This window comes from Dufourea novaeangliae, unplaced genomic scaffold (genome assembly GCF_001272555.1).
Source record: "Dufourea novaeangliae isolate 0120121106 unplaced genomic scaffold, ASM127255v1 scaffold235, whole genome shotgun sequence".
NCBI lineage: Eukaryota > Metazoa > Arthropoda > Insecta > Hymenoptera > Halictidae > Dufourea > Dufourea novaeangliae.
In genome coordinates, this window is record NW_015374123.1 from 1,479,016 (window position 1) to 1,501,323 (window position 22,308).

The window sequence follows — 22,308 nt, forward strand, 5'->3', positions numbered from 1 at the left end:
GGGGGGTGGGGGCGTGGAATCTGTGAAGCGCATACTTTGTTATCACTCCGCTTTTGTTGCCAAAGCTCGGGCTTTGGGCAAAAAACGAATTTACGGGGGTCTGAAGCATTTCTTCCTATACAATGTATTGTCCCAGCGCGGACTCGAGTTCGGGACGATAATCGAGAGGACTCTGTAGACTTTTATTGTAATAAGTCTACCTTACAGATATTGTGAGTATTATTGGATTTATATCATCAAATTGTATTACTAAATTTATAATTTATCGCAGATTGAGATTAACGTGGCAGCTTTTCCAAACCGATCGGAAATGTTTTTTTTTTACGATGTTTGTAATATTTTTATTTAGTCTTATACAAAACTCGTACAGCTTTATAATACGTAAATGGGGCAGATAAAAGTTCATTTTTGATTCTATTTTAAAACAATAAACAACGAATCACGTCAACTTTGGTTGTAAATAATACTTTAGTGTATTATTGGATGAGTGTTTGGAGTGTTTGGCGGCGAACTGTTGACTGGAAAATGTGAAAAGGAAAGGAGAGGGAGAGGGAGCGTTTCGTCCTGGGCCTGCTAGTGGACTCGTCAGTAAGGCTTTCTAGCAGACCCTGCCTTAGACGCGGGGATATACGATGGTCGGTTAAGGACGTATATACGAACGAGGAAGGCTTTAGGTAGTTGCGGGAAAGGTGTCAACTAGGTAGACCTCTGATGGCGAATCTAGGAAGGAAGGTAGTGCCGCCACAAGTGTAAAAGTTTTATAGAAACAGTGAAGTTCATATATTACGTGTCGATGTCAATGTAACACAATGAATTGTTTAACAAAAAACATTTCGCGATTGAGTGTGTTTCACTGTTTAAAATAAAATTGGAATTGAGAGCTAGAAAAAACATTTAAAAATGGAAGGAATAAACGTTACAAATACCGTTAAAATCATTTGTGACCTATTTGGAGAAGCTGTTATGTCAACTCCATTCTGTGGTAAACTGAGAGTTTATGAATATAATTTCATTACAGAAATATCAATAGATAATAATAATCTAAAAATGTGTTTATTACAAAAAAAGCATCTGTTGAAAATACACATATTGTAAAAGAATCATTATCCATCAAAATAAGCCATCAAAATCTGTACGTTGACTCAATATTGTGAATGCACATGAGTCATATCGTGTATAAGACTTTTTCTTGAAATAGGACATTCTTATGTTGGTCATAAGAAAACCTATTAATTATTGCAGAATGAGTTTGTTTGTTGTCATACTGTCTGTAAAGCTCCTAATAAATACATATATGTATTGAGAATGATCTCGAGGTAGATCACACCGCACGTAATGTTACTTCTATTTTAAACTGATAAAAATGTACAATTTTATGTGTTCCTTAATTGAATCTTTCTTCGTGTCATTTGTGTCATTTGTGTGTTCAGTTGGATTTATCGTTAGAGTTTAAGAACAGTCTTTGAAATTACTGTGACCGACACCCCCGACTTTCATCTATCTCCACCGAGTTACTATCGTAACAATGGTTTATCATCGTGTTCCGCACAATAATTTCAAGGATTAATCGTGTGGCCAAAATGTTCAAATAACTTATTCCGCATATTTTAACATTATCGTATTTTCATTCCTTGAACGCATACCAACCACAATACTAACATCTGGAAGGGTAGACTTACACCCTTGTCTAGGGTAAGTAACCGCACGTCTAATTAGGTTAGTTAGCATTCCAATTAATTTCTTACATTTTCTGTTGTTTAAGCACGTTTAATGATAATGCGAATTTTCAGGAATTCACTTCTGTATAATATTTGTAAAAGAGCTCGGAACGTGAAGAAAAAAATATTCAGTCCCCTTAATCTCCGTTCTCGTTGTTAAAAAAGAAAAAAGATCTTTGAGATTTAACATCATCCTTTCTAAACAAGAATATTAAACAATTTATGTAGCACTGTTCCCACGCGGATTGATCGTATTCTATTTCCAAACTTCTTACTTTGCTATTTCTCTTCGATTTTCTTTAACCTTTATGGGTCTTCTTTAATTCACTCAATAGTATTTCAGGAACGATTATTTTTTTTTTTTTTTTGTAGCATACTAGCATTAAGTAATCGGTAGTTTACGTACACAGTTCTAATTTCATGTTCTCGACTCGTGACTGGCGCGATTTATCGACGTCCTTGGAAGACTCCTCTGTTATACGATTCATTTGTCCAGAATGGAACGGTATGTTTTGGACATCGTGAAGTCAAATTAGTTGGAACATATCGTAATGTCATTTTGTTATCGTAATGAAATCGGAGTTCCTGTTACCCGAAGAAAAAATAAAACATTTTACTACGCAGTTTGTCACTTCAAAGGAATGGAGCGTTCTTTAACAATTCGTTTTCTAAGTTCAGCTGAAGTAATAACTGCTTGATATATATTTCCACGAAATAAAATCATTGCAAACAATATCAATGTATTGTCGATAATGAATGGATTTAGGATGACTTGCTTGAACAGTAAAAAACAAAGGAATTAAAGAGTTAAGTTACTATCTTAAACTAAGTTAAAAATATATTATATTTCGAGTCATTCAAACTGTTCTGGATCTTTCTCAATATCGACCAGTAGCTCGTAGATCCCAAGCGAGAGTAGCATGGTGACGACATTGGCAAATAATTGCAGGTGGTTCCGTCCGGCCTTCGAAAATTCTGGAACGTAAGACTGTAACTACAAATTTCCTAACCCGTAGACGTGAATCGAGAATTGCAATCGTCCCAGCGCCTGGATTTCAATCCTCGAACTAAAACTGAAACTTCTGCTTTGAAACGAATCGAGTGTTCTTATTTTATTGTTGCCTTTTTAATACCGATAACAAGTAACAACGAATCAAGTAATTTCCTTTTGACGTGTGAATCGAATTGTTTGTTAATAATATGATAAATATAAATTAATTCTATAACGTCTAGTTGTAACTAATTAGATCGTATTTTCGTTTTTCGTGAATTTATGGAGAATCGTGTGACACGCGTATAAGAGGAGTTGGGGCAATTTGATGCAACTGGACGTAATAAAACAGCAATAGTATCTCGATATCCATAAACATTTAAACGTTCAAAACATGACCATAGGATAGCGTATAAGCGATCTCATCGTGTGGTCATGTTTTGAACTAAATGTTTATGGATATCGAGATACTATTGGTGTTTCGTTGTGTCCTATTGCATCAAGGTGCCCCAACTCCCCCTACTTATTTTTGAAACTATATCTTGTTGTATATTTTATGGCTCCAGTCGAGTAATTACTGTGGAGTATTAACAAATTATGTGGTTTTATTAAATATTAAATGTCAATTACGTAAGAGCTAACGATTAAATCATAATCGAGGATAATTATCTCGGCGCTCGCAAAAATCCATGTCAAACACTGCAATTACTGCTTTTCATTATGCACCGTAATTTACTTACCCTAAAACATTTATCATTGAATACCAAATTGTTCAATCTAGCTAGCGTGCGTAAATTTTTATGCACTAACATTTACAATTTTACTTTTTAATTTTCATCTAGTATGGTTTTAAGTTTTAATTCCATTAAAGGAGATTTTTTTAAAAAGATTTTCCGTTTACATATTGGTTACTATTTTATATCGAGACTATCAACAACTTTTGTTGACTCTTCAATACGCATCTGGATGTCAATTATTAATATTTATTAGTGAATTTGGTTTCTAATGGAAAAATTATATGTTCAATTTTTTATACAGAGTGATCCAACTACAAGTTTCAATTACAACAAAATTCCAATATTCATAAATAACACTGTTCAATAAATTTTTAATTTTTGTCTACCTCATAACCTTCAATACATGTTTCTAATGGATCTTTATGAACTGAATACACATCTGCAAATCGTTTTTCCCCAGCACGTGCAGATTTTGATAAAATCAATTCTTAAATATTGCAAATATTCAACTTTGAGGAGATATTGTGCTTTTACAGTAATATCCATAATTTACAGTTATCTAGTTACTTTCGACACGAAATAATTCTCTGGATTCTCAGCGTAACGGAAGCACTGTACGCGCATAGGCAAGACTACCGCCGCGTGTTTTGGTGAACTGTTTTGCTTCTCTATTAAAAACAAACCAGATTTTGTAACTTCCCCGTAACACCTTCCTCAACAAAAAGGTCTGCTCTATCGCATGCTGTGGTTAGATTTTCTCCTAGACCCTCGGTTTTTGAAATCAATTGAAGAATATCAGCACAAATTGATGCGTTTTCGTGTCCTTTTCACTTTGATCATTATTTAAACATATTTAGATGCCTATAATATAATAACAATGTACATCATTTTGAATCAACTGAATAACTATCATTGTAAAAACGCAACAGACTTCCAAAGGTGAAAATTTGCAATGCTTTTAAAATTGATTTTTTTTTCGAAAATTGTACATGCTGGGGAAAAAACGGTCTGCAGATCTGTATTCAGCTTATAAAGATCTATCAGAAACGTCTATTGAAGATTATGAGGTTTTTTTAAATGTTCAATAGGGTTATCACCAAATTCCAGTAGATTTCTTATTTATTTGTGATCGAACCAACAGAGATGTGATTCTTCGTAGAAAAATAAGTCGAAACGTTAAAATAAAATTTTTGTAGAAAAGTCCAATTGTTCAGTACTTACTTTTGTTCATTTCAAACATGAATGTATACGTGTCAGATTTTTCTAAAATGTTTGTATGAAAAAATGTTACTCTAGACGTTTAACCAATTTTTGTAATGATTAATCACCTCTCTGTCGATAGTACAACCAATGGCGGATCAATTTGTATTATTCTGACATTATGAAATATTTGCCAAATATAAGACAATCCATATACATTATCGTTCAAAAATTTGGGATCGCTTACTGCAAGAATAATGAAGCTGTATGTTTTAATGAAAAATACATAAATAGTCAAATGATTTTTCCATAAAAAATAACGACACCCTAGTGTCTTCTACTGTGTCAGTACAAATAAAATAAGTACTAACCATACTATATGGTTACAAACAAAATGCGGTGCAACAGTACATTATTTGCTCCGTCTGTTGGATGTTATAACGAAGAGGCTATTAATGTTTTATTAAACAGATTTGTATGCTTTGCCGAAACGAAAGGATAATTGAAGTTAAATGAAATTCCAGAACTATATAGATACATCTTTCTACATATATTTCTATTATTATTTCATTTAAATATCTAATAATGGTGGTATAACTTATGTGAATATATTTTTCATGCTGTCAATTAAACGAATGATAATACACCGTTTTATTCGTAATTAATGTGTAATTGGTGTTACTGTAATAAGATATTATCCTGTATAACTACAAAACGACAGAACCTTATTGTTCGAAAAAATGAAACATTGAAGTACATTCTATTACGTTCCGATAAAGGTTACGAATACGAAGATCCCAAACTTTTGTGTTGTAGTTGTATATGAGTGGTTTTATTGTATAGATTATAAAATACATCTGTATTGTACGATCCGTTATTTTAAATCACCCTGCACTTGAGGGTCGGGTAACTAGACAACAGAATGTATTTCAGGGTTAACGTAACACACGTAATGGGAGTTACCAAAAGAGAATGTCATTAATTCTTCTTAATAGTAAAGAGACATATATTTACAGTATCGGACAAATGAATTCAGACAAAAACATTCTTTGTTGTATTTGTTATTATGGCGATATTACTGAAGTTCTACCCCCCGGAGTGTTTACTATTATTTTGACGCAAGTTTTTATAAAAGTTACATAGAGCTACCTACGTATCACAAAATATAAAATAAGTTTTATCTGTATATAGCTAGACAAAAGTATTCGGACGTTTCATTCACAACCATAAATTGTAATTTGGAACAAGAAGTTCACGAGAACATTATATTAAATCTTTATTTTATCCATTCTTGGGTGGTAAGAGGTAAAAGTTTACAAAACATTTTAAAACAAAATATCATAGACTCAAACGGAGCGCCATCATCCATAATTTCTCGACATGTGGAGGACATCCTCAAATAGACGGTATATTCGACAAAATAAATCATTTGTTCGAGGAGGACATTTAGAAAATATATCGAGTGTGGTCGACCTAAGAAAACAACAATTACGCAAGACAGACGTTGATAATTTAATGTAACATAAGTAGTACTCTTAATTCAAATAATACAGGAAACGGTTTTTGTCCGAAAACATTTGTCCAGTACTGTACATTTAATCTCGTGTAGGTGTTCACCTTCACCAACTATCATAAACTTTCGCAGTAGTGTACAGTGCATCCAGTGAGAACCTTAACCAATTTCAATATTCACCTATTATTAATCCGACACGGGTCAGACTTGACGATTTAACAGTAATGCTGTCAGTCAACGTGTCCTATAAAATTCGCACGCTTGTTATATTTGCAGCTTCCACCACTCCCCATTTCGGTTCTTCTTATTTTTTTTCTTTTTTTTTTTAATCGTTGGCTTGTTATGTCCGTGGAATTATGTAACCGTGCACAGGTATCAATAATGTTATGAAAAAGCGTGTTACTGGCATTGAACCGACATGTCAGCCGCGGTCAAGGTGACCGTGTCCAGAGATCGGATTGACACTTCCGTGCTGGCGGATGTGGTTCCGCGTTCGTCTGAACCGCGTGTTCACCACGACTCTTGAATCGCTGACGATGGGCAGAATTAACTCGAGAATATATGCATACTATTCAGCCACTTCCATATCAAATTTCATATGAACCACAAGACTAATTGAGATTGCCGCGTCACCTTGATTTATGTTAATTTATACGACCCGAGAATGTATCCAAACCCAATCTTTGAATAACTGTATATCCAATCTCGAACGTTCGCCCGATTTTGCTTGCAACTTCGATCGTATTCAAAACGGTGTCACAGATTAGAGAAAGGTCGGCGATGGGTTGAATCTAGAAAAATGAAACGGACTAAAGAGTCAGAAAATAGACTACGGTCTCTGTCTGAAATCTGTAGGGGATTATAATGTCAACTGAAAAGAGTAATCACGTGTTATGGTATTTTTAACGCAAATTTTTTTTATGTATGTAGAGTATTAAAATTGTAGTAAGTTTCGAGGGGCGAGAACGGAGCACCCACTCTGTATATAGATATATTCTGTTGACTTATGCGAGCAACGAATCTTGATTGTCTATTTTTAAGGAAATTGTGAAAATTTGGCACCGAACAGTGTCGTTAAATAAAAAATTCATTTTCTCGTAAAGTGGACTGTAGAAGGGCAAAAGTTTTGTGGAGTATTATTCTAGAGGGTCTGTGCATTAATGTAATATAATTCGGAACGCATTTTTCAACATTTTTAAGCAATTCTAAATATAGCTAAAATTGTGGTGAATTAAATATTTATGGAAGAACAATCATATAATTATTGATTCGTAACAAGTATTTAGTATAAATTCTTCTATTAAGGTTTCAAAAACAGAGCATTGTTACAATGACAACTAAAAATAACAAAAATTAAGATTCGTGTTTAAAGAAACAGGGAAGATTTGCTTGTACAATACAACCTTTGTAAGTAATGTTGTCGCGTATTACTTGAAATAAGGGAGATATTTGAGGTGGACAGTGTTGATGGGACACCCTTGTATATGTACATATATTGAGCGTAATAGTTTCAAAAGGACACTTTGAAATCAATACATTCAGCGTTCAAAAACGCATTTTGTCGCATTTCGACCCACTGTGCGGCTGAAGTTTCTACAAGTACTTCCCTGTAACAGACAATGATAGAACAATGCGATGATCCATTGGGTCATGACTGCCTTTTCTGTTTGTTTTATCAATTGTGACAAAATGATCACACGTTCTTTCTAATATATAAAAAGCGTTTCATCGACTATTTATTTTTATAAATTATTATGTGGTGGCCCATGATGGATCCATAATGTTTTTTAAGCACAATTTAAAGTAACTATAAGTGGACTATCAAATTTGGTAGGTACTTATGGATCACTTCGGCCAAACATTCTTCATTCATTCAGACACTACTGACGAGCCCTCTTTCCTTCATTGTTTATAAATTAATGGTAGAATGACCACATGTGGGGATTATTTCATCCATGAACCCCTTTATTAGTTACGGAAGGATGACTCGCAGATGGGGCACATTGAGACACAACTCATTACACTGTGGGCAAAATTTTCTGTCATAGAAACGCGACAAATGCAACAATTAAATTTCTGATAAATATATAGGGCGATATCGAGTATCGGCATTCTCAAAATATTTATCTAGAACGCAAAAATAATTTATTTGGTATTCCAACGAATTTTCAAATTGAAATAAAGCAACATATACTTTTGGTAAACTGTGAAAGTAAACGCGGTTGAAGTAAAAGTTTGATAAAGTGTAGTATTGATCTTGCACTCTTATTGACTGAGTATTTCGTGGTTTAGGCTACTCGTTGCTTAGACGTCAGCTTTGCACTTTTGAAAGTCAAACTATAGTGAACTAAGTAATGTGTAAATCAGTTAATAAGGTTTCATGGATACCAAAGAAAAGTACATAACTTTATGGGTTTTGTCTTCCTTACATTAGAATATTTTTAACCGCCATTAATTGTTCGTGTCTAATTTCGAAAATGTTTCTGTTTCCTTGGATAAAAATAATACGAACTCGATAATATATTTAGGACATACAAAGTACTGTCCATTAACATCGAGTACCTGAGAAAATCTTTTAATACTTTTTGTCAGATCAATCTGTTTAAGTTTGATTACAAAAATGATTGTTTTACACTTAAATTACAAATAAATAGTCAAATATTAGGCAATTCAAAAACTTCTAATTTGTATTATTGGTAAATTATTTTATTAAGTGAAAGTAGTAGATAGTTGAAATAATTTGAACAAACTGTTCCCATAATTTAACTCCCCAGCTAGAAATAACGATTAAAATTTACAAGACAATTTTGTCAGATAAATACTTCTTTTCCAACAAATTCTGATACTAGGAAGCATACCCGAGAACGTAAGAGCGTTACCATTGTACCGCCTTTTATCCTTTCCATGTCAAGATAAGATACATCAGTGTGATAATTATCGTAACTCCATTGAAACGCCACCATAGTGTCATTTTCCATTAATGAAACATTTTCACTCGTTTATCTTATAACTTCCATTGGTCAAACAAAGAAACATTTATTTTCAATCCTAGGTCACCATAAGCACGCTTAATCCGTTTTTAATAAAAAATCCATTTGAGACGATCGTTATCGCCGTGACACGATATTCCCTGATAATATGATAAAAATTTCTGATCGTATCTGGTCATACGTCAGTCGAATTATATCATAAGAGTTATGCCCGACTGTTTTGCATGCAAGTGACGGCTATCCCATCGTACAGATCGATGAGAACACTGTGCACGTTTTGAAACGACGGAGTGACTTTGTTATTAAATTTGTAATTGATTTTTCGGACGAGTGTTAATTGTGGTAAAATGTTTTCAGGTCATGAACCAAGAAGTCAAGAAGGAGACTCCATTGCAGTTCAAATTCCGCGCCAAATTCTATCCCGAAGATGTTGCGGAGGAATTGATCCAAGATATTACATTACGGCTCTTCTATCTTCAGGTATGGGAAAAAGATCTAGTAATTTTTTCAGTTCCATGCGCAAGAGAGTTGGATGAGAACTAATTGCATTAATAATTAATGAAGTTACCTAACCAGGTCTGACACAGTTCTCAATCCTAACGCAGACCTATGTAGGTAAAAAGCATGGCACAAGTTGAATACTTTGCAGTTCGCCGACAGCAAAGAGCCGTAGATCAGTAAGAACACGCAAAGGTTCATTGAATGAAAATGTTATGATGAAAGTATTTACGGTGGATTGCTTCTTAACTCTAGAACAATTGGATAAAGGGGAACCTGGAACCGTGTTTCAAAAGAAAATAAATTATTTCTGCCCTTAACCCCATCACCATTATGCAATATGCTAATGTAGGCTTATAAGAATTCCGATATATTCTTCAGTTAATCGACTGTATTATTCATTGCGGTAAAGATGTAACTGCCCAAGTATAAAAGCAAAATCGAATTCTCATAGGAAAAGTACTTATTTTAAATTATATTACTTTATTATTTTACACTAGGAATTTAAACGGATTCGAACATGACTGTTTCAAACTCTTATATAGATGCTTTTACTAAACATTTATTAAGATTCTTTATTCTAAATTACAGTTAAAGGAACCGAAATTTCTAACTACAATCAACATATCTATTTGAGTTACGGACCTCTTCTACATCGGCTCTTATATTGGTTCCAGAACCGTTACTTTTTCGATTCTATATTATCGTATGGATGTATATGAATGTAATTGAAATTACTAGATGTTACGGTTGCAGATTGCTGTATACATTATTATATAAGCATACCATTCGCATAATCATTATGAAAAATGAAACAAAAACAGAAACATATAATACATATTACAGTGATGTCTCGATGAATGTGGCACAGAAGCTAAGCAGAGGCTCGGCTTCGGGTAAAATCAAATTTATAAGGGGCTGAAAATCTTTCCTACTTGCCATGAATGCTCCGAAGCGGATTCGAGTACGTCGCACTCATCGAAATATTTCTGTATTTTGAAACATGATAAGTTAATACATGCTTTTTTGAAGCATTTAAAATTAATCGACAAAAGAAATTTATCTTACGTTGTCGTTTAAGAACCTGGGTTCGCACTTAACTGAACTTTTCCGCGAATGATGCCAATCCTCATCGAATTCATTTCAAAGTAATAGTTATTCCAACTGTTCACAAACTGTATAATAATAAGAAGGTATTTAATTTAAGGCGAGTGTGCCTTGTCGAATGTATACTTGATCCAATCTCGTTAATTGTCTTACTCGTGATCTGATGTGTGTCTTATATTATACAGGTTTACTCAGCTAACTTGATCACCTCGAATAAGGATTTAACGGTACACTTTACGAAAATTGTGAGGCGTGGAACTTAAATGGCATCGAGGGGCACATCTTATAAGGTACCTCTTCTTGTATGGGTGGAGGCATTTCAGGGATTTCAAGGTCACCTTCATTTTTTCAACGGAATGACCAATTTTTCGTACCACAGATCGATAGAGTATCAAATTCTGAGTAAAAATGTGTTGACCTTCATACGTCCTAAACCGTTATATTGATTATTATATTGATGAATAAAAGTTAACGAAATATTTACAAAATAATCACTGTATTGAAATTGAGGGGCATCAATTAGAGCACCTATAGCTTCCAGATAGTAAGTACGTATTAAAAATTATTTTGTAAATATCTCGTTAACTACAGGTTTAGAATGTATGAAGGTCAACCCTTGAATCTTGAAATCGCTGAAATGCCTCCACCCATACAAAAGGACGTACCTTATAAGATATGTGCCCTTTGATGCCATTTCAGTTCCACGCTTCAAAATTTTCATAAAATGTACCGTTAAATCATTATTCAAGGTGATCAAGTTAACTGAAACACCCTGCATGTATTTTATATTTTTACAGAAACGGTTCAAGAGGTCGGTGACATAATACTATTAGATACTACTAGTTGACTTCCGAGATTTCTTTTTTTTTACCCTCTACATTTTAATATCAAATCGGAGCGTATATATTCATATTCATAAATCGCGAGATGTTTCTATCTTGCATTCCTTGTTTACAAAAAATCGATTTCATATGGAAGTCCCTTAATCGCATAAACATAAGATCATTCATTATGTCGTATTTTTTGGTAATATCATAAACCAGAGAATATTGCGAATCTAACTCTCGAATGTTATTTGTGATCAGCGGTGATGCAAACTACGCACTTGAATGAAACAAGTGTTCCTTTCGTTCAAGATTCGAGTATTTTTGCTACGCTAAGTAAAGTGAAAAATTTATATTGATATATGAATGCATAACAGATTGCAATATAATGAATATTGTTTCTAGTGTTTTCAGAAATCAAGTAAAACTTACTGATGCCTAATATCACTCTTTGGACATTCAATGATACGTTTAGACCGTGTGATATTATAAAAACCTCTAACAATCAATCAATATTGTGTCTTATTTCTATTAAGGATTCCACTAATCGATTTATCTTGTACAAATTATTTAAATACATTGAATCTACGCTTAAGTCAGCTCGAACAATGATTTTCATTTGAAATCCTTTACTCTAGTAAATCTAACTTTAGTGATAAACTGTAATATCCGAGGATGCAATTTGTGCTCGTAATCAATATAAAAGATCGTGAAAATCTGTGTAAGCTTCCTAGGTTGATACTATAACCGATGATGACGTTATTCTTAATATTATTGGCGTGATTCATAAATACATATTACGTCATCAATACTGCGGAGTGTATTAATAAGTATCACCCTAGTATTATCTGCAAACAACCTCCATATTTTTGTAAATTTATCCGTAAAGACGACAAATAGGGCTATATCCTCATTTCTTTCTTCAAAATTTTAAATACTGCCTCGCTATTATTTACTTTGCAGTTCGTTTAAAACAATTGCAAAATAAATGATTACAAAATATATTTTTTTATTCGAAATAATTTGTATTAGGTCCTCTTATGTCTCCACTGTAAGCATCCATAAAGCTCATTTTGATCAGTTCGTTAGTTCAACAGTTACGATTTATTGAAAAAAGGTTAACACTATATTTCAAATAGCTGTAGAATCAACAATTTAAAAAAAATGTTTAAAATCCTTCGTGATACGTTTATACATATATATCACTAAAGACTACAACATTCCCAAGTGACAACAAAATCCGAGATTTTACTCCAAAAAGTGTTCGATTTCGCGTGGAATGATCCTATACTGGACATTCGTCTTCCTATATTATTCTATGGATGAATTTTATTCAATGGATAGTTTGAACATGCATCAAGATTTTAAATGATAAAAATTTCACACATGATATTGACATTAACATTGTCACATTCATTTAAATGTAGATTGTAAAGGTCGACGGTTCTTTTCACTACATTTGAAATAATATCATTTGCAGCAGTTTTTATGATATGACATGAACTCTCCAGATAGCATAAATAATAAGCTAATTGTCTCTGGTTTATTTTTATTAGATCGACTTTGCTCGAGCCCTGGTTGCTTCGAATATGTGTCTGTTTGGGTGGGCTCATTGTGTAATGAGTTCTTTGAATTATCTAACAATAAGATTTCTGATTCACGGTTGACGCAGATTCTTTCTGTTCAACTCCTGATGTTTCTTTGTCAACTGAAGATTTACGGGTGAGCATTTCGAAATTATTATCAATTATGCACGTTTCTATATTCTTTGTTATTATTATTCCATTGTCTTTAGATGCATCTTTATTAGAATAACTCGAGTCTACTATAACATTAGGCTCATTGCTATTCCTATCAACTATATCATGCAATGAAACCGGTGCCTGATATTTGACGATATCAGTCGAATTTCTTTCATTAATTTGCGTGAAAGTTGATTTGATTGCTGTCCTTCTTCTTGATCTACCACAACCACTGTGCTACTGAACCCTACTGACTCAATATGAACTGAAGTATTTGATTCATTCGATTTAACTTCTGTACTCTGAACACAGATTGGCTTAGATCACAATTCAAAAAAGTATGTTTAAACTCTGTTTCGATTCCTCTAAACTCTAAACTACTCTAAAGCTCCTAATTGATTGTCTTGCTTCTGTGAGTATGAAGTTTCTGCAAACATTTTGGCTCTTGCTGTAACTCCACAGAACATTATGGTGATTGTATTATATTTCTGAATTTGAACCAGTATTCGGAGCTTACTACTACTGATTGCATACCATCAAATATGTCATACATGTTTTTATAATTTTGAGCTCGTAACTCGAGCGTACACGTGCCTTTATTTTATTCATTGGTGGTCTAAGAGATTTCTCAAACATGTAAAACCGTGAGGTAAGAATTCTACGTCGCGATAATAGAAGGTTCAAGTCGGCTTCCATTGTAATGATGTAGGTATAAAACTGACAAGGGACATCACTCAAGTATAACACGCCGATTTTTATTATGTGTGGTATAGAGGTAGGATTTTGAAAATTATTTGACACGTATTTCTTTTGTACCTGCTAACATGCATATCTAGAGGTGAAAACAGCTCTCAAAGGGTTGAAAAACTACATTTTTTTTAATATCTCGCAGACTTAGAAAAAATAGTTTTGTTAACAGAAATTGTATGTCCCGTAATAATGAAAGCAACTCCATACTTAATGACTTACGGTTGGACGAAGATATAAGGGTTGATCAGGTAATTGAGCGCAATCTGATTCAAGCCAGCGAGGCGTTTGTTGACTGAGTTCCTTCTAGTTAAAAGTAATTATCTCAAAATTTAATTCTTTAATAAATTATAGCAACGAATGGGACGCCACATACCGTCGACCACAGGAAGAAATACGGAAGTTGTGTCGTCTCTGAAGGGTTAATAACTGTCCATGGCAGACCGTTCATGAAGGCCGTTTTATTTAATTAACGTTGTAGTTTTTCGCGACGTAACGAACATGATGTCTCAAATAGAAGTAATTAATGCACATAAAGTGCGTGATGCAATAATTCGGTTTGCAATGACTTTGTCGGTTATCTCTAACTGCTTCAGAAACAAAAGCGTTTCTATTTACGAACACTTTTCATGTTACAAAATAATAATATGTATTATATGTTTCTGTTTTTGTTTTGTCTTTTATAATGATTTGGTAAAAAAGTATGCTTTTAATAAGTATGTACACACCAATTTGTAACTGTAACATTTAGTGATTTCAATTATTGAAACATTCATACAAGAATTGATTCCAGAACCGTTTCCGAACCGATATAGAGTAGAAAGAATAACGGTTCTAGAACCAATATAAGAACAGATATAGGTAAGGACCGTAACCGAATTAGATATAGTTAGAAATTTCGATTTCTTATAACAGTTTAGAATAAAGTTTCTTCATAACTGTTTCATGGACCGAAATCGATATCATAATTGTTTTCAATTCCTATTTTACACCTTGTATGTAAAGACTCATGAATGCCGGCCATAGCCCACAAGAACGTGTTAATTGCTCTGTCTTCAATTTTGGTATATCTTTAGATGGATTTTTGCATAAACTCTCTGGTTTATTGTATAAAAAAATTGCATAATACAATGCCGTTTATAACCCCCATCGTGCATCATGTTGAGAAAATGTTCTGAAACAATATATTCAAGATTAATAGAACCAATATGAACATTTTAGGATACTGAACCTAAATCCATTAAAAAAAGATTCAAATCTAACAAAATGGCGCCTTACAATTTAAAATATCAATTTTATGTTAAATTTTTTATGCTTTCAGTGGTAAATAAATATTTGTTAATTTTCTAATCTTTTTTCGATTAAAACACGCAAAGAAAGTATTTTCGTTGATAATTTCAAAGAATAAAATCGATTGGTTGAATTGTTTTTGAGATCTCCCGTACGTGTGCTCGAAATCACCCCTACCCGGTTGTACCATCAGTGACATGTCACCTTGTATATCACTAAAGACTACAACATGTCCAAGTTTTAATGAAATTCAAAATGTTACTCTAAAAAGTGTCTGATTACGCGTGGAATTATCGTTTCTGTCATGCTGGTTTTACTGTAATTATTATTCTCGAGTGGAAATTTCAACAAGATCATAAGCAGATAATAGTCAATTATTCAACTATACATTATCGTTAATAGATTTGCATTATACTTCAACAAAGGAGAGTGCATAACTGCACATTATCATTCAATTTATCTTTAAATCAATACGATGAGTTAGAAATGTGATTGTACATATACTGTACACTTACTATCCGAATGCAAGAATTATTTAAACATTGCGAACTGTTAAATACATATATACAGTGGCCGAAATAATATTAGGTTCACCTTAATTTTTTGACACAAAAGAATATTGGACGTAATATTCTTGAATTTATCCATCATAATTGATTCTTCCTGAGACAGTTAACAAAAAGCATAGTCTCGTTGAATAATGCAATATAATGATACAACCTCTATTAGAAAACATTGAAATTTATGTTATTGTATAAATTGTATTTATGTCCGAAATAGACATAGTTTAAAAAACAATAAAACATTTATTAAAATGAAGTTATGCTAAAAAAAGGTGCCTCCATGGCTGCCATTATAACAGCTGTTTACGTTATCTCAAATTAAAAATTGAGAAAGATTCTTAATCTGTATGAACGTGGCTATCGCCCGTACTAGAATGAATAGAAAATATTGAAACATAACAAAATGGCAGAGTCTTGTAAAAAAGTGCAGATTTTCGCGAAAAAAGTCACTCGTTTCTCAAGTTGCAAAATTCAAATTTTGCAAATATCAACTCCATTTTAGTATGGAAGAGAACTATGCACTTACTGAACGTGCTTACATAGTTTCAAGTCACTCCGTCAAATAGTTTCTGAGATATCGTTGGAGCCATTTACAAAAATTTCGCTTTGAGAAAAACGCGTATGAAGTTTCGATTTGAATATCCGTGTCGCGGCGCGCCGCTTCGGTTATAGGCTAATAACTTCCTTGTTATTTCGAATCGGACGAAATCCTGTTGGGATTATGGTTTTGAAATATTAGGCCCTGACAAAATGTAAACAAGAACAAAATCGATTTTTTTTACCCGTCACAGTAGGGAGTAGACCCCTTAACAGCTTTTGCACAGCGAATTGCGGCACTATCGTGTTGAAATATGAAATTTGGTCCACCAATTTCGTTATCATATTTATCTAATATAAATTCCAGCAGTTATTGGTATTTTTCAGCATTCGTTTTTGGTTGAAACCACATTATCAGAATCTTATAGCGAATTCGACAACCCCCACTGGTGCGCACTGAGTGCCAATTTTTTCAGTGCCGCACATTCGGGTGATGCTCTCTACCCCAGTGCAGTGCAATAATCATATTCGGTTGTGTTGCATGATTAGCATGCAACTTTTGCATCGTATTCGAGGAACAAAAACTGCCCTGGTGCAGTGCAAAATTCGCATTCGGCTAAACGAAATGAACTGAACGAGGGCGAGTTTTATTGCACTGATATTTTCGGCAGTGCGGTTCGGTGGCAGTGGTGACACGAGATTTGACGCCAAATCGTGCGGTGTATAACTGTAATTACATATAATCTATATAACTGAACGACAATAAACGCAATGAACCGGGAATTATTAGTCATAGAATTGTTGAGTAACAGTAACAGCGATGCCGAAATGGAAGATATTTTGTTATACCACGAGAAGAAAAAGAGAGTAAAAATGAATAATTATATCGAAATTATAAATATATATTCAGGGAAAAAAGTATGTAATTTTATTTGATAAATTGCTTTTATAAAATGTATATTACAAAGAATATTTATACGAATAATTCAAAATATTAACTATATCTATAATAGTATGCACTATAAGATATAATAAGTATAAATTAAAATTATAAATATAATACATATAATTAGTTAAGGTACATAATTTTATGTATAAATAACTGTCCATTCTTTTTCATCTAGTATTTGTATCACTTCTGTTGATGTTGGGTAGGTAGGTAATGGAAAACCAGCTGCAACTAATTCAGTTTTATTTACCATAATTTTATCTAAAGCACCTGAAACATTAATTATATATATACTATGACAAGAACATTGTCTTCTTTAAAATGTTTTAAATTTAATGTGTATTAACACATTACAAGAAAAATTAAACGCATTAATTTAAAAAAAATTAATCAAATTTACATACCTGTGTATTTTAACCTCGTTGGACGTGTTTTGTGATTGAAAACAATTGCACGACATTGCACGATTTCAGTACGGTTTGATCCCTGTTTCGTCTCAGTGCTACCCCATGTCAGTGCTGCACTGAGATAGCTTGCATGTTATCCGTGCTACCCGGATAAAACGCTGCACTAGCACCATCTTGGGGCAACACCAGCACGGTTCCAGGACAGCACGAGCACAGAGCTGCACGAACGCAGTGCGTGGTTCCCGAATTCGCTATTACTGTAGGTGTAGGCATTGGCACGTGGCTGTCCTGTGCCGACGGTGGCTTGGGTAGGAATCGGCACGTGGATAAACAACCATTGAATCAGATACAGGCTTCTTTCGATTATTGTCTTGAACTTGGGTCCGCGTCGGGACAATAATCTTATAGGGAGAAATGTTTCGGACTCTCGGAAATTCGTTTTTTGCTCGAAGCCGGAGCCTCGGCAACAAAAGCGGAGGGGCAACAAAGTATACGCTTAACAGGATCCATGGCTCCCCCCCCCCCCCCCCAATGGTGGGGATAACGCTTGGACAATAATCGTGTACAAGAAGGCAGACGATAATCGAGAGGAGTCTGTATCGCGGTTTTGCCGTCGAGTTGTCGCTGCGACGTGGCTCGCCGATAGCAGCATGAAAGATGGATGCCGTTTCTGTGTGATCGACATGTACCGCCGATGACGATCCGCCGAACGCGGAGGTCATGTGTGAGTGTGTGTATGTATGTATGAATATATGCCCGTAGTATTGTATATAGAAGAGAAGACAGAAGCGGCAACGACTCTTGTTTTATAGCGACACTCGTCGATGTCAGACCGTTTTAATAAACTGTGTTTTATTAAATATATTCATTTTTTCCGCTCGACCTTTCTACATTACGATTGTATCCAAACGCAGCCCATATCATTACGCTTCCTCCTTGATAGTTTCGACTCGTTTTTATCGTTAGTATTAGAAGCCGTTTGGGCCATCTAAATTAATTTTTTTCCTCGGTAGAGAAAATCACTGTTCTCCACTTTTGAGTCCGTGCCATGTGATCTTCAGCAAACTTTAATCTTGCGTCTTTATGAAACTCGGTTACAGGAGATTTTTTTTACTCTTTTTGTGTAACGAAGTGTTCCACTTGCCCTTAAAACTAGTTGCACACGTCGAACACCAATTGGCAAGTCTAATTTTGCTTCTATTCGAGACGCATTAGGTTTATTTTTTCTAGCTTCTGGACAAATCTTCCTTTATCTCTCAAACAAAGCTTTTTTAAACAGCCTGTAGATTTTTTAGTGGCATATATATCATCTAATTGCACAAACTGGTTGACAACATTTAAGAATCGTTTAATTTTTTCTATAATTTTTCTATTAAACAGGCTATGCCTTTTAAGAAGCTGTCAAATGCTATATCAATATGAAGAAACCTAATATTTATCTCAAAATATGTGAAAATCATAAAATTTGTTACTTGCATCAAAGAAATGTTTACAAAAGATGTATTATCGAAAGTATTTTTGAAAATATTACCTTGAATCTAAGATTATTTCGTTTTGTCGTCACGATAATTTATATAAAATCTTTTCACAAATTATATCCACTCATTTACGTTGCCGAAATGAAGCAAGCCTACGCTTGCGAAACAATAGTAAGCATCGTCATATGTTTCCAACACTGGAAATAGAAATAAAATCTGTAAACAATACTCTGCGAATAGTGAACCTATTATTATTTCAGTCACTGTACAATACGAAGAGAATCAGAAATCAATAATTAAATATCTCGAATTGGAAATCAATAGTTAAAGACTATAATTTTTGTTTGCAGGTGAAAAATGGTATCCTCACGGATGAAATATATTGTCCTCCGGAAACATCTGTCCTGTTAGCTTCTTATGCAGTCCAAGCAAGACACGGAGACTTCCAAAAAGGAATTCACACTGCTGGTTTTTTAATAAATGATCGCTTGCTGCCGCAACGTGTCGTGGATCAACACAAAATGAGCACAGAGGAATGGGAAAGTTCGATCACGAATTGGTGGCAAGAACATCGCGGCATGTTACGCGAGGATGCCATGATGGAGTATTTGAAAATTGCTCAGGTAACGATTTACAGAAACCTAACTGTATAAAATTCCTCAAACTATACTTTACTCGATATTAATATATTTTTCACTTTTTTTCTAGGATTTGGAAATGTATGGAGTGAACTATTTCGAAATTCGTAACAAAAAGGGCACGGATCTGTGGTTAGGTGTTGACGCTTTAGGTTTAAATATATATGAGAAGGATGATAAGCTGACTCCTAAAATCGGTTTCCCATGGTCCGAGATCCGAAATATCTCGTTTAACGAAAAGAAGTTTATCATTAAACCAATTGACAAAAAGGCACCGGACTTTGTATTTTTCGCGGCGAGAGTTAAGATTAATAAACGAATTTTGGCACTCTGCATGGGGAACCATGAACTCTATATGCGTAGACGCAAACCTGATACAATTGACGTGCAACAGATGAAGGTATGTCATTTTGTCTTCATACAGAGTTCATAATACATTTTCTGTACAATAATAGAATTCATTTACAATTCAAAGGCTCAAGCAAGAGAAGAGAAGATTGCGAAGCAACAACAAAGAGAAAAGCTGCAATTGGAAATAGCTGCAAGAGAACGTGCGGAGAAGAAACAACAGGAATACGAAGAAAGGCTTAGAAGCATGGCAGAAGAAATGGATAGGCGGCAAGCTGAATTAAATGAGGCTCAGGAAATGATTCGACGTTTGGAGGAGCAGCTGAAACAACTACAAGCTGCCAAGGAAGAATTAGAAGATCGTCAGAAGGTAAGTGTGTACTTAATAGATCAAGTTGATACATATAATTTATTGATTTTAATAAACAAACAATCGAATCTTTTTTTTTTAAATTAAGGACTAGATAAATATGGGATCACACATATTAATGTCTAACTTATAAGAGCATTCATTTTTACAAAACTTTCGATTGTATAAGAATCATCAACTGTCGATCAAACGGACTACTTTTATGTGATTATTAAACATTAAATCAATGATGAGAAAATAACCCACTGTTGGATTATGTTGCCATACAAGAACACGTCTTAATACGTCGTGAAATCTAGATTTTGAATAGAGGACGTAACTTATTTTTTTCCGCTTAGGAACTCACGGTTATGATGGAAAAACTTGAACTTTCACATGAGATGGAAGCGGCAGAGCGTGCTAAGCTTGAACAAGAAATAAGAGCCAAGCAAGAAGAGGTACAACGTATTCAATCTGAAGTGGAGGCGAAGGATGCAGAAGCAAGGAGACTGCAGGATGAATTTGAAGCAGCCAAGTATGAAATTTCATTTTTGCATTATATAATTAGTCCATAATTATTAACATAACTGTAAAATAGAGTTCCAAAATAATTCTTTTTATTTTTAAACGAGTGATTTTGAGCACTATTGAATCCTATATTTTCAGATCCGTCTTCACGACCAGCATCATATTATATAAAATTATAAACAATACAAAAATTAATTACTTAATTTACTTTAATTGACTTTATATGAATAGATTAAGGCAAGAAGAAGCAGACAGAGCATACCAGGCTAGTACCACACCGAATCATCATCATGTTGAAGAAAATGAAGAAGGTGAAGAAGAGGGCGAAGATGAAGTTCCTCACGGTGACGTTACTAAAGATCTTGCAACCGATGAATCGATAATCGATCCCGTCGAAGAACGACGCACTTTAGCAGAAAGAAATGAGCGCCTTCATGACCAACTGAAGGTATTTTATTTTTAATTTTATGTGTAAAGCTAAATCAAAATTCTTTTTAGAGGTTTTATAAATTTCCTTTCTTTACTTTTCAACCCTTTTTACCCGCCTGATTTCGAAAAGTAAAGGCGGATCTATGAAAAAGACTTTACTAAATGTAGTAATTTTGGTGTACGTGCTTGTCAGTCTCATGACGCCCGTCGTTAAAAAGTTAATAAGAAAATCATCTTTGCATTACAGTTTTAAATTCTAATAACTACAGAAAGTAAATAAAATTCATGCAACATTTTCTTAAAGTACAGTTTTTATGTATAATTAGCAATAATTATATTAAATAAAAAGTAAAAAAGAAATAATGAAGTAAGGAAGGAAGATAGATTTTAAATGCAATACTAGTTATAGTAGAATAAAATGTAAAATTTATGTAATATTTTTCTAGAACACATTAAAATTAATCTTATTTGGATGTATAAGAATAATATTTAAATTATAAGTAATATAAAAAATGTCAATACTTAAAATGTAAGAAAATTTAGTGTAAACAATTTTAGTTTTTGATCCATTTTCCGTTGAAAATTCTTTATATATATTTTTTTAAATATATAAGTTTTCAAAAAGATATACATGTATTCTAATCAAACAATTTGTTTCAGGCACTAAAGCAAGATCTTGCGCAGTCACGTGATGAGTCGAAAGAAACCGTTATGGATAAAATTCA

At 33.7% G+C, this 22,308-nt stretch overlaps 1 protein-coding gene across 1 annotated transcript in view; it reads left to right on the forward strand.

Moving 5' to 3' along the window:
• Positions 1–22,303, forward strand: part of LOC107191203 (moesin/ezrin/radixin homolog 1) — a gene marked incomplete at its 3' end in the record, with an annotated part of 43,072 nt that extends 20,769 nt beyond the window's left edge. Inside the window, exons 4-10 of the mRNA XM_015580180.1 lie at positions 9,507–9,629; positions 19,642–19,914; positions 20,000–20,329; positions 20,405–20,647; positions 20,986–21,161; positions 21,386–21,602; positions 22,244–22,303. Of these exons, the coding sequence (XP_015435666.1) occupies positions 9,507–9,629; positions 19,642–19,914; positions 20,000–20,329; positions 20,405–20,647; positions 20,986–21,161; positions 21,386–21,602; positions 22,244–22,303 (1,422 nt within the window). The remainder of the gene's footprint in view (positions 1–9,506; positions 9,630–19,641; positions 19,915–19,999; positions 20,330–20,404; positions 20,648–20,985; positions 21,162–21,385; positions 21,603–22,243) is intronic.
• Positions 22,304–22,308: the final 5 nt, after the last annotated feature.